We start from the raw sequence: 13,411 nt of genomic DNA, 5'->3' as shown, positions 1-13,411 counted from the left end.
ACATCAATCTCCTTAATCATATTTTTATTATTTGAAGATCATCGAATCTAATTAATCAATATTAACATATATCATGTCAGATATTAATTATATCCAAAATTTAATCCTGTCTTTAAATTTTTATTTAAAAGATCGTATTTTGTCCACATGAAATAACAATGAATTTGAGTCAAATTTGTCAGTAAGCTTATATTTGATTAGATTATATTCGATCTTAAACTATGAATCGAACTCAATATACATAATTCGATTCGTTCAATCGTTTGCCAGGATCAAATCTAATATATATAATATGATTCTTTCCATATGAAACCGTCTTCTAAGTTCATCTTTCTTTATATCATACACAAATATTTACAACTCTGACAACAGCTGTTAACCGGTGAGTTGGATTTATCTCGAGAACAATATATTTCGGCAAGTGCTACCGCTACAATAATATATCCTGGAAAGATATGTGTCTTACAGAATCCTTGTTACGGTAGAATGTGCCCAGTTAATTGCTTTCATCACATTTGATCTGCAGGAAAACAAGAAACAAAAGGCGAAAAACATGAAACGAAAACAAAAGCACGAGGCAAACCAAAACTGCTGCATTGAGAATTGGGAGGATTCCTACTGTTTTTGTTTTATTTGTTCACAGAAAACAAACTTTGGCAGTGTTTTCTATGTCTCTTTGCCCATTTGCTACGTACATGCAGATTGGGAAAGAGAAGAACGTGACACTCATCTGGAGAGAGAGAGAGAGAGAGAGAGAGAGAGAGAGAGACGTCACATTTTTTCTAAGAGAACGTGACGTTTTGGACCTCCCCGCCGACACTACGGTGACTGCCACTTTCTGGGGAAGAGGATGATGAGGAATTCCAAAAGGAGGACGGCGACGGAGACCCGGCCCCGTCCTTCTCCCTCTTCGGTATCGAGTTCAGACTGATGGCCACAGGCGGGATCTCGGAGCTGCGCAGGTCCGGCGGCCGGTGGCACCACTATGGCAACGGCCCCGCCAATAGCTGTTGGGAAGAAATTTGTTAAAGCGGAATATTTTTTTTCCTCTTTTGTATATCAAAATACTAACTTGGTATCCAAATGAAAATATTAATCAGCACAGCATAAATAGCAGAGTAAAAATCAATCACACGGTGAGACCAAATCTTTTAACGTGGAAAACCCAATGTGAGAAAAACCACGGAACCGTAGTCCACCTCAAACTTCCACTATCAATAATACTGATAACAGGTTTACAGTAGATCTTCTCTAGAATAACAAGATGATCAAAATAACATCAAGAACATAGATCTTGGTTCAAGAATAACATATCTTCATCACATAGATGGATCTCCTCCAAAGAAAATTCTAGGTCTCACAAAGTAGATATCGCAGGAAAGTACCTTAGAGAGGGTAAATTGTAGATCAACACTGTTAGGATTGTAGAGTTTGCTGCAAAGATTCTCCACATAAAATTTGGACCGAAATTGATAATGTTTGGCCACCGATCGTCAAACAGAAAACTCAGAAACCTTACTTTCTCTCTCTATTTCTCTCTCCTCTTTTCTCTGCACGTCGTCGCACGCTGCACGCGCACTCTGATCTATTTTCCTCACCTTCTCTCTCCTCTTTTTAATTTTTTTCATTTGCTGATTTGAGCTCAATAGGCCCAATTGTCCAAGCCCACATATAGACTGTACCCAACAATTCTCTCCCTCAAGCTCATATGGTGGGCTGTACCAAGTCCGCTCTTCGCCTACATGCTTCAAGCTTCTCCTTAGGTAAAGACTTTGTCAATATATCTGAACCATTCTCATTGGTATGCACTTTTTCCAATTGTAATTCTTTCATCTCAAGCACATTACGAATCCAGTAATATCTCACATCAATATGCTTGAATCTAGAATGGTATGTTGAATTCTTGGAGAGGTGAATGTCGCTCTGACTGTCACAGTAAACAGTATATCCTTCCTGTTTCAAGCCCAATTCCTGCAGAAACTTTTTTATCCATAAAGTTTCCTTACAAGCTTCAGTAACTGCTATGTATTCTACTTCTGTGGTTGATAGAGCAACACACTTCTGTAACTTAGACTGCTAAGAGACTGCTCCCCCTGCAAACGTCATTAAGAATCCCGAAGTGGACTTCCTGGAATCAGTATCACCTGCCATGTCTACATCTGTATACCCTTCTAACACAGGTTCATCATTACCAAAACATAAACATAACCTGGAAGTACCTCTTAGATATCTTAATATCCATTTCACTACTGCCTAATGTTCCTTTCCAGGATTAGAGAGAAATCGGCTGACAACTCCAACTACATGAGCTATGTCTGGCCTAGTACAAACCATATCATACATCAAACTGCCTATTGCAGATGAGTAAGGCACTCTGGACATTTCTTCTTTTTCTTTCTCACTTGTAGGATATTGTTTCGAACTAAGCTTGAAATGACATGCAAGTGGAGAACAAACTGCTTTGGCTTTACTCATGTTGAATCTTTCAAGAACCTTTTCAATGTAAGTCTCCTGAGATAGCCAAATCTTCCTTTTCTTCCTATCACGAAGAATCTTCATGCCAAGTATTTGTCTCACCGATCACAAGTCTTTCATGGCAAAAGACTTACTTAGCTCTCTTTTAAGCTTTTCAATTTTTCCAACATCATGGTCAACAAGCAACATATCATCAACATATAGTAGTAAAATAATAAAATCATCATCTGAAAATTTCTTCATAAACACACAATGATCATATGTGGTTCTATCATACCCTTGGCTCATCATAAAGGAATCAAACTTCTTATATCACTGTCTAGGTGCCTGTTTGAGTCCATATAAGCTTTTCCTAAGCTTACATACCAGATTTTCTTTTCCCTTGACTTTGAAACCTTCTGGTTGCTCCATGTAAATTTCTTCTTCTAAGTCACCATGAAGAAATGCTGTTTTTACATCAAGTTGCTCAACTTCTAAATTCAAGCGGACAGCCAAACCAAGAACAACTCGGATAGAAGACATTTTTACAACCGGAGAAAATATTTCTTCAAAGTCAATACCTTTCTTCTGACTGAATCCTTTCACAACTAGTCGTGCCTTGTATCTCTGTTGTGAGCTATTGCTTTCAGTCTTCAATTTGTAAACCCACTTATTCTTAAGAGTTTTCTTCTCTTTAGGCAATCTTACCAAGTCATAGGTATGGTTCTCAAGCAAGGATCTCATCTCTTCTTGCATGACTTTAACCCACTCACTCTTATTCTCATGTAGAATAGCTTCTTGGTAAGTTTCTGGCTCTCTCTCGTCAGTAAGTATAACATACTCATGTGGAGGATATCTGGTAGAGGGTTGTCGCTCTCTAGTGGATCTTCTCAATGGAATCTCAATTGGTGGTGGAGGTGCCTGTTCAGTTGGTTCAGCATCATCAACTGTAGGTGTATCATCACTAGTATTCTCACCACAATCTTCTTGTTCATCTCCCCCATGATCATCATGAACTACAAGTGAAGGAACTGGACCCAAACTCCAAGGAATATAAACAGAGGTTTCTGGCTTCTCAACATTATCACCATCATCAAACAATTGGTCTTCAAGAAACACAACATCTCTACTTCTAATAATCTTCTTGTTCACTGGATCCCATAATCTGTACACAAACTCTTCATGACCATATCCTAAGAAGATACATGCTTTTGCTTTACTATCAAACTTGGACCTCTCATCTTTGGGAATATGAACAAATGCTTTATACCCAAAGACTCTCAAATGATTATAAGATATATCTTTTCCTCTCCATACTCTCTTTGGAACATCACCTTGTAGAGGAACTGATGGAGAAAGATTTATCAGGTCAACTGTAGTTCTCATAGCCTCCCCCCAAAATGACTTCGGTAACTTAGCGTGAGAAAGCATACACCTAATCCTTTCTTCAATGGTTCTGTTCATCCTTTCTGCCACACCGTTCTGCTGAGGAGTTTTAGGAACTATTTTCTCAAGCCTGATACCATGAAACCTGCAATAATTCTCAAAAGGACCCCTGTAGTTGCCACCATTATCTGATCGAATACACTTTAGTTTTCTGTCAGTTTCTCTTTCAACACTGACATGAAACTCCTTGAAAGCATCGAGTACCTGGTCTTTAGATTTCAAAACAAAAGCCCACACTTTTCTAGAATTGGCATCAATAAAAGTAACAAAATAAAGAGCACCTCTAAGAGTTCTAGTTTGCATAGTACAAACATCAGTATAAACTAAATCAATAACATCAGATCTTCTAGATGATGGATATGTATGAAATGCAACTCTATGTGTTTTTCTAACTAAGCAATGATCACAAGATTTAAGAGATGTACCTTGTAACGCTGGTAAGAACTGCTTTCTAACAAGAGTTTGAAGTCCCTTCTTATCAAGTCTACTTGTAGATATCAAGTTAAGACAAATATCTGGAACATGTCTTACATCTTTGAGTATTAATTTGCTCCCAATACTGGTCTCCAAGCAAATATCTCCAATACCCATAATCTTAGATGTACCATTGTTTCCCATTCTAACATTACCAAAATCACCAATAGTGTAAGATCTAACGAAATCACCATGAGAAGTGACATGAAATGAAGCACCAGAGTCAATTACCCAGCTACTGTCCTGAGCTACAAGGCTAACACAACCTTCATCACAAACAATAGTGATATTACCTTCAGCAGCAACTGTATTGGTCTCTTTCTCATTTTTCTTCATTTCATTCTGTTCTCGCTTCCAAAACCTACACTCTTTCTTCATGTGACCTGACCTGTTACAATGAAAACATTTGATATCTCTTCTAGACTTGGATCTTCCTCTATAATAATATGGATTTCTGCTATGATTTCTTTCACGTCTTTCTTGTTTTTCAATAACAAATGCACCAGAAGAAGATTCACCCTGTTCTTTCCTTCTGGCATCTTCATTTAACAAACTGTCTTTAACCATATCTATGGTTAGAGTCCCCTCTGGCGTGGAGTTACAAATAGTCACCACATACGTTTCCCAACTTTCTGGTAAAGAGCTAAGAAATAATAATCCCTGCATCTCATCATCTATATTCATTTTCATAGCAATCAACTTGTTTGCAAGACTCTGAAATAGGCTTATGTGCTCAACAATGTTACTATAATCTTTATACTTCAAATTTACAAGCCTTCTGAGGAGATAAATTCTATTTCCCACTATCTTTTTCGCAAAGAGGTTTTCTAACATTTGCCAAACAACATCAGCTCTGGTTTCATCTGAAATATGCTCATGCAAGTTTATATCCATCCATCTTCTAATATAGGCAATAGCTTTTCTATGTTGAACTTCTCATTCTTCATCGTCCATAGTAGAAGGTTTATCTTTAACCTTGATAGACTTATATAAATCTTTGCAATAGAGCGAATCTTCCATCAGACGCCTCTAAGTGGAATAATTTGATGAGTTCAATTTAATCATACCATCTGATTGTTCCATTTCAATCACACAAGAAAACTAGCACCAAACAACCTGACGCTCTAATACCACTTATTGGGAAGAAACCTGTTAAAGCGGAATATTCTTTTCCCTCTTTGTGTATCAAAATGGGTTCCTCATCCAAATACTAACTTGGTATCCAAATGAAAATATTAACCAGCACAGTATAAATAGCAGAGCAAAAATCAATCATACAGTGAGACCAAATCTTTTAACGTGGAAAACCCAATGTGGAAAAAACTACGGGATCGTAGTCCACCTCAAACTTTCACTATCAATAATACTGATAACAGGTTTACAGTAGGTCTTCTCTAGAATAACAAGAGGATCATAATAACATCAAGAACATAGATCTTGGCTCAATAATAACATATCTTCAAAACATAGATGGATCTCCTTCAAAAAGAATTCTAGGTCTTACAAAGTGGATATCGCAGGAAAGTACCTTAGAAAGGGTAAACTGTAGATCAACACCGTTAGGATTGTAGAGTTTGTTGCAAGGATTCTCCACATAAAATTTGGATCGAAACTGACAATGTTTGGCCACCGCCGCACGCTACACGCGCATTCTGATCTATTTTCCTCACCTTCTCTCTCCTCTTTTTTATTTCTTTCATTTGCTGATTTGGACTCAATCGGCCAAATTGTCCAAGGCCATATATGGACGGGACTCAACAACAGCAACGGCCCCGCCTCCACCAGTCGCCCCTTTTCCGGCAGCGCCCTCCTCACTGCCGCCAACTCCACCTCCGCCACCGCCGAAGATGCCCGGTTGCTTCTCTCAACCACGTCCTCCGCGGCAGCAGTAGCAGCCGCCGCCGCTGCCGCCGCCTCCGCGACGTCAGTCCCCTCGTCCAAAGCCAAGTTGGGGCCGAGGATGGGCTTGGGTTCCTGGAGTGGTTGACCGCGGTCGGTGTGGTGAAGGAGGAGGAGGAGGAGGGCGTGGCGGGCCTCGTCGCGCTCTCGGGTGGCGGCCTCGAGCAGGCGGGAGAGGTGGAGGCCCCGGGACTCCATCCTCCGGAGCTCCTCCTTGGCCGTGGCGCGAGTGGACTCGAGCTCCAGGGTCGTCCGGAGGAGCGCTTGCTTCAGCTCCTCCGCCGTCGCGACTCCGTCCGCTTCCTGCCATGCATTCCAACCTATCATGGCTACAAGCTCTAGTTTCGAGAGGTCGGAGGAGGAGGAGAAGAAGAGGGAAGATACCTGAGGTTGCCAAGGCAAAGACCATGAGGCAGCGAAGCTGGCGAGAGGCGGATGCAAGCGGTGGAGGTGGTCCATGTCGGTTGCCTGTAGGCGGCAACCCTCGTCGAAGCACAAGCCAATCCGATTCTTTCTTATATGAATGCGGCCGTCAGCGTAGTACACACGAGACACCTCATCCGGATTGGCACTACATAAAATGTCATTGATGCTCATTTCAACTTAGAAATATGACGACTTTAGATCTACACTTTTCCTAGTAAATTAAAATGCATTGGTTCTTCAAAGCATTTCACAGGAATTTCTTACGATAGGATTCAAAGACATAGCATACTTACGATAGGATTCAATAGTACGTGCTATTTCTTGTCTGATCATCAAATTCGAAATCAAAATCAAAATCAAAAGCGTCCACGTAAATTTGAAGTTTCAGCGTATACAGCTTCGAGATATGTGGCATTTTCTCTGAAACCGTATCTGATAGGGGGGTCACCATATAGTCAACGGGGACACGGACTGTGATGCCAGCCATCCCATGGTTGGACAATCGAAGTGACCCCCCTTAGGGAGTAATGGCGACGCGACATGCCACGATGCCATCCGCGCGTGGCCCACACCCTGCCCGAGTGAACGACCATTAACGCTGACCCGACGTCGCCAACGTCACCCCCTCTCAGCCAGCGGCTCCGTCGCCCATACCCTGCACGTTCACCCAAACGCAGAAGGCGACGACCGAGGCCGCCCATACCCTGCGACAGGATGGTCCGCCACGCGAGCCTAATGGCGATGTCAAATCCAGCCAGAGGCATGACCCTGCTCTGACAGGCAGGAACATCAGGTAGTATCAAACCCAAACTATAAATAGTCCAGAGCCCTAAAGGTAATTAGGGGGGGGGGGGGGGGGGGGGGGGGGACAACAGCACGAGTTCTACACACAGAAATCCTCTTCTCGTCCGCTAATTAGATCGTCGGAGGGGTCGGGCCGAAGATACGGTCCGACCTTTGTGCAGGTACACGACGACCGCGTTACCGGGACGCTGCAACTAACCATCTCCGAAGACCACGCCCCGATCGGGTTGCTGCGAGCGCTTCCCCAAAGACGTCAAGAAGCTCTACCTGTGATCCTCGACATCCGGACCCCTGAACCGAGTCGTACCGCCCCGAGGTCACGGCATAAACAGGTGCAGACCGCATCAGATTGGCGCTAGAGGAAGGGCCCGAATGTCGAGCGATCCTCATGCCGACTCCGTCGGACCCGTCGCCCACGGAGAAAGAGAAATGCCGACGTCAACGCCGGATCGTTATTGGCGCCTTTTCAACGACTTAGGGATGCCACCCCCATTACCCGCGGTTGGCCCCCCGGCCGTACCGCCCGAGGCGTTTTTCGCCCTCGCTAAGCAAGTACAGGGAATAGCGGAGATAATGCAGACCGTTGTCCCACTTATTTCTGAAATCAGGCGACTGACAGACGCCTCCACCGACCCAACCCAACAAAGGCCGAGCACGGGACAGGATGCAACCGGTGAAACCCGAGACGGGGCCGTTCACCACGAGAGTTCGCCCGCATGCGTTTCTCCCGCACCCTCCCGAGTTGCGTGACGTCGCCCTAAGCCTGACTCCGTATCATCCGACTCGGCGGACAACTTCATTAAGGTACAATTCTCCCAAGTCAACCGCCGCCTGGACGAATTCCGACGTGAGCTCCAGAAGTCACGGGACGAATCAAATGAGGGCACCTCGGGTGGATCCCCTTTTGTTCAGGAAATACAAGAGAAACCTGTTCCCCTCAACTTCAAGGTGTCGGCCCTAGAAACGTACGACGGCGGCTCCGACCCAGCGGAGCATGTCGCCGCGTTCAGGACTCAGATGGCCCTCTACGGCAGGTCTGACGCACTAATGTGCCGTACATTCCCGACCACCTTCAGAGGACCAGCACGCGCATGGTTTAGCCGGCTGCGCCAATCCTCAATCACATCTTTCGACCAGTTCGCCAAGGAGTTCGAACAAAGCTTCCTTACCAGCGCGCGACCTCAGCCTCCCATAGCGGCCCTGCTGGCGATAACGCAGCACGAAGAGGAGACGCTCACACAGTTTGTAACACGCTTCGCCGCGGAGATCCACGGGTATCCGGATACTCACCCTTCTTTGATCATGCAGGCGTTCCTGACGGGGCTGAAACCCTCGAGGTTCTTCTGGTCACTAATTGAGAAGCTGCCGGCCACTGTCCCTGAGATGCTCCACCGTGCCAACCAATACGTTGCCAGCGAAGCATTGGCAGCAGGAAGACACGCGATCGGGAAGAAACCGTGGATCGAGCAATCCCGAGCCGCCACCTCGTCGGTCGACCCGCAACCCCGTCGGAGGGTTGACCATCCCGAGCAGCGGCTCCCGAGGCCTCCGCCCCTCCCACTCAACACGCCTCGTACCGAGATCTTCCTCCAGATCAGGGAGAAAGGTCTTTTGCGGCCCCCCAATCCCATGAGAGCTACTTACAAAAATCGGTCGAAATACTGCAGGTTCCACCGAGACCATGGCCATGACACAGAGGACTGCCACGACCTCCAGAACCAGATTGAGGAGCTGATCAGAAGGGGGTACCTCGGCCGCTATCTCAAGGAACCTCGAGAAGCAACCCTGCGTCCCCGGATGCCCGTCGAAAGGCAGGTCGATGTCATCATCGGGGGACCGGCGGCAGGCGACAGCAGCTCAAGCTCAAGGAAATCCTACGCCCGGAGCTCGGTCGAGAAACGCCCCCGACCCGAGCTAGAACCCGAAATCTCTTTTGGGGCCGAGGAGGGGGAACGGTCCCATCATGACGACGCTCTGGTGATCTCCATCCAGATCGCCAACGCTCGGGTAAAGAGGGTAATGGTCGACATTGGGAGCTCCGCCGACGTCTTGTACCTCGACGCCTTCAAAAGGCTCGGCTTGCCCACTGAGGACCTCATTCCCATAAGCTCGGCCCTCGCGGGATTCACCGGAGACTCAATCTCCCCGCTTGGCACCACCACACTCCCTGTCACCATTGGGGAGGAACCAAGGACCAGGACAATAATGACTACGTTCATGGTGGTCAGCCTGCCCTCGGCCTACAACGTCATCCTCGGACGCCCAACGCTCAACAAGCTGAAAGCGGTAGTCTCAACCTACCACCGAGCCATCAAGTTTCCCACCTCGGCAGGGGTCGGAGAGTCACGAATCAACCCAGGAGAGTCGAGAAGGTGCTACCTCACCGCGGTCTCCCTCCCGAAGAGGGCATGCCTCCATATCCCAGACCCTCGAGAAGAGGCTGCCACACCAACGCACCTTGAACCCCCTGAGCAGCTTACCGAGGAGCCGATAAAGGGAGACCGGCCCGGTCAGACTGTGAAAATCGGCGCGGCCCAACCCAGAGAAAACTAGCTCTAGCTCGTCGAGTTCCTGAAGGAAAACACTGATGTATTCGCATGGTCGCCCAAGGAAATGCCAGGGATCGATCGCACGGTAGCCGAACACCAGCTTAACATCAATCCCGAGGCCAAGCCTGTGAAGCAAAGGCCACGGAGGTTCACCCCCGACCGGCAGAAGGCGATCAGCGAAGAAGTCGACCGATTGACAGAGGCCAGATTCATTTCCGAAGTGAAGTTCCCCCAGTGGCTGTCAAATGTAGTCCTTGTTAAAAAGCCTAATGGAAGCTGGCGGATGTGCGTTGACTACACCAATCTCAACCAGGCGTGTCCCAAAGACTACTACCCGCTCCCGAGGATAGATCAGTTAGTCGACGCCACCTCGGGTTGCGAACTCCTTACCTTCTTGGACGCATACTCGAGCTACAACCAAATCCACATGGCACCAAAAGACCAAGAGAATACCGCCTTCATCACCGACAGAGGAATATATTGCTACAAGGTGATGTCGTTCGTCCTAAAGAACGCTGGGGCAACCTACCAGCAGAGGATGGTCGACAAGCTGTTCAAACGCCAAATTGGAAGGAACATGGAAATATATGTGGACGACATGATCGTAAAGAGCAGAACCGCGGAGGCGCACTTGGCCGACTTGGCGGAAACCTTTCAGACCCTCAGACGATTCAATATGCGTTTGAACCCCGCAAAGTGCATCTTCGGGGTTAGCTCGGGAAGATTCCTCGGCTTCGTCATCCACCAGAGGGGAATAGACGCCAACCCGGAAAAGGTACGGGCCATAACCCGGATGCACTCACCCCGCTCCGTCAAAGAGGTACAGTGCCTCATGGGGAAGCTGGCGACGCTCAGTAGATTCATATCCCGGTCAGGCGACAGATGCCTGCCCTTCTTCCAGGCCCTGCAACAAGTCAACAACTTCACCTGGACCCCCGAGTGCGAGGAAGCTTTTGAAGACCTAAAGACGTACCTTACCCGCCTGCCCCGACTCGCTTCCCCTGAGCCAGGGGAAACCCTGGGCCTTTACCTAGCGGCGTCAGCACGAGTAGTCAGCTCGGTATTGGTCCAAGAAGCACCGCCGAAGCAGTAGCCTATCTATTACGTCAGCCACGTCCTCGCCGGAGCCGAGGCGCGATACCCCCCTATCGAAAGGCTGGCTCTGGCGTTGGTAAAGACAGCGCGAAAGCTGCGCCCATACTTCCAGTCCCACACAATCAAAGTCATCACTGACCAGCCGCTGCAGAAAATCCTATCCAAGTTCGACGTGTCAGGCCGAATGTTACGGTGGTCGGTCGAGCTCAGCGAGTTCGACATCCAATACTCTCCTCGGAACGCCATCAAAGCCCAGGTACTGGCCGACTTCATCTCTGAACTAACGCCCGAGGATTGTGCAGATGGACGGAGGGACACCGACCGCGCGTGGACCCTGCACGTCGACGGCTCCGCCATCACCGGCGCAGCCGGAATCGACCTCGTCCTTAGAAGCCCTATTGGAGAAACCTACGAGAGGTCCATCCGACTGCAATTCCCAGCCACTAACAACGAAGCCGAGTATGAGGCGCTACTACATGGCCTACGCCTCGCCTTAGAGATGCAGGTAGACAACCTCGAGGTATTCAACGACTCTCAGCTGGTGACAGGACACGTGAATGGGAGCTACGAGACCCGGGACCCCACAATGGCATCATACCTGGCGGAAACGCAGCGGCTCGCCCGCCTCTTCAGCCGGTTCTCAATCACGCAAGTGCCCCAGGCCCAGAACGCATCAGCCGACGCCCTAGCGAAAGCAGCCTCCGCACGGGGTTTAGAAGAAACCTCCATGACCGAGCCCATAGCAGCGCCAACCATACCATCCTGCGGCGTCGTCGAGACTCGAACCCCGCCCAACTGGATGGAGGAGATACTCCGCTTCAAGACAGATGGGACAGAGCCGGACAACCCAACGACAGGAAGACGACTAAGGCGAACACAGGCCTGGTATAGCGTAGTCGGTGGGAAGCTGTACCGCAGAGGTTTCTCACAGCCCCTCTTGCTCTGCCTCGCACCACCCGAGGCCAACACTGTCCTCGCCGAGCTTCACGAGGGAATTTGCGGGGAGCATATCGGGGGTCGGACCTTGGCCTTCAAGGCCCTCCGACAAGGATACTACTGGCCAACGATGCGCCGAGACGCCGCATCATACGTGCAACAATGCCAACCGTGCCAACAGCACGCCAGACTGCAGCATCAACCGGCGGTCCCTCTCAACCCGATGGAAATCGCTTGGCCCTTCGCCCAGTGGGGACTCGATCTCCTCGGCCCCTTTCCTCCGGCTTCAGGGCAATGACGTTTCCTCATTGTCGGGGTTGATTATTTCACAAAATGGGTTGAAGCCGAACCCTTGGCCTCCATCACCGAGAAGCAAGTTCAAAGCTTCACGTGGAAGAACATCATCACTCGGTTCTGGATCTCGAGGGCCATTATCACCGACAATGGGGTCCAGTTCAACAACGCCAAGTTTAAAGCATACTGCTCGTCGTATGGAATACAACTGAAGTTTAGCTCGGTGGCGCGCCCCCAGACCAACGGGCAAGCCGAGGTAATGAATCAGGCGATTCTATAGGGCCTCAGGAGGAGAGTCTCGGGCACGCACGGAACCTGGGTAGACGAGCTGCCGAGCGTTCTATGGGCGATGCGGACAACCCCGAAGACGGCTTCAGGCGAATCCCCGTTCAGCCTTACATTCGGGACCGAAGCGGTCCTCCCGCCCGAAATGGTATTCCCAATTTTTCGCACCTCGGGTTACAAACAAGATGGTTCTGAGGAAGGCCTGAGAGCGCACTTAGACCTCCTTGAGGAAAGGAGGATCGAGGCCCACCTGCGCTCCCTGGCCTATAAAAAGGCCGTGGCACGAATGTACAACCGAAGAGTCCGTCCCCGCCCAATCAAGATCATTGATCTCGTCCTCCGCAAGGCAGAGGTAACCGACCCGACCCGGGCGGGAGGCAAGCTCGCACCCAACTGGTAGGGCCCATACAGGGTCTACGACATGGTCCGAGAAGGGACCTACCGACTCGAAACTATGGAAGAAAACCACTTACCAAGAACCTGGAACGCAACAAACCTGAAGAAGTTCTATCCATAAAGAAAGATCAAACAAGGGCATGCATTATAAGGGACTCACGCGACAATAGTCAGAACGAACTACCTCCAATATAAAAGATATGTACATGCAATGGGTAGGCGATACAGAGATCAAAGGCCGACCCAGCCAAAAACAAAAAGTAAAATACAAATCAACTCGGAGGAGGCATCTCGGGCCCATCATCAAAGGGAACGCTCCCCGGCATATCCACGCCATCATCCGCAGGGTGATC

At 48.3% G+C, this 13,411-nt stretch overlaps 3 protein-coding genes across 3 annotated transcripts; 2 read left to right on the top strand and 1 right to left on the bottom strand.

The window, feature by feature from the left end:
* Positions 1-819: 819 nt before the first annotated feature.
* Positions 820-7,463, bottom strand: LOC135675245 (uncharacterized). Its single transcript, XM_065185524.1, has 4 exons — positions 7,354-7,463; positions 6,658-6,844; positions 6,045-6,576; positions 820-1,007 (listed from the first exon to the last, which is right to left on the bottom strand). Exons 1-4 carry the CDS (start codon positions 7,461-7,463, stop codon positions 820-822), a joined length of 1,017 nt encoding a protein of 338 aa, XP_065041596.1.
* A 412-nt stretch (positions 7,464-7,875) lies between these two features.
* LOC135675244 (uncharacterized) lies at positions 7,876-10,056 on the top strand. The gene is made up of 2 exons (XM_065185523.1): positions 7,876-8,209; positions 8,324-10,056. Exons 1-2 carry the CDS (start codon positions 7,876-7,878, stop codon positions 10,054-10,056), a joined length of 2,067 nt encoding a protein of 688 aa, XP_065041595.1.
* Positions 10,057-11,331: 1,275 nt separating this feature from the next.
* LOC135675243 (uncharacterized) lies at positions 11,332-12,381 on the top strand. Its single transcript, XM_065185522.1, has one exon. It carries the CDS (start codon positions 11,332-11,334, stop codon positions 12,379-12,381), a length of 1,050 nt encoding a protein of 349 aa, XP_065041594.1.
* Positions 12,382-13,411: the final 1,030 nt, after the last annotated feature.

The sequence above is a fragment of the Musa acuminata genome, chromosome BXJ1-5 (genome assembly GCF_036884655.1).
Source record: "Musa acuminata AAA Group cultivar baxijiao chromosome BXJ1-5, Cavendish_Baxijiao_AAA, whole genome shotgun sequence".
Classification (NCBI taxonomy): Eukaryota; Viridiplantae; Streptophyta; class Magnoliopsida; order Zingiberales; family Musaceae; genus Musa; species Musa acuminata.
Note: the sequence above shows the minus strand (reverse complement) of the source record. Positions and strands in the feature narration are given on the sequence as shown.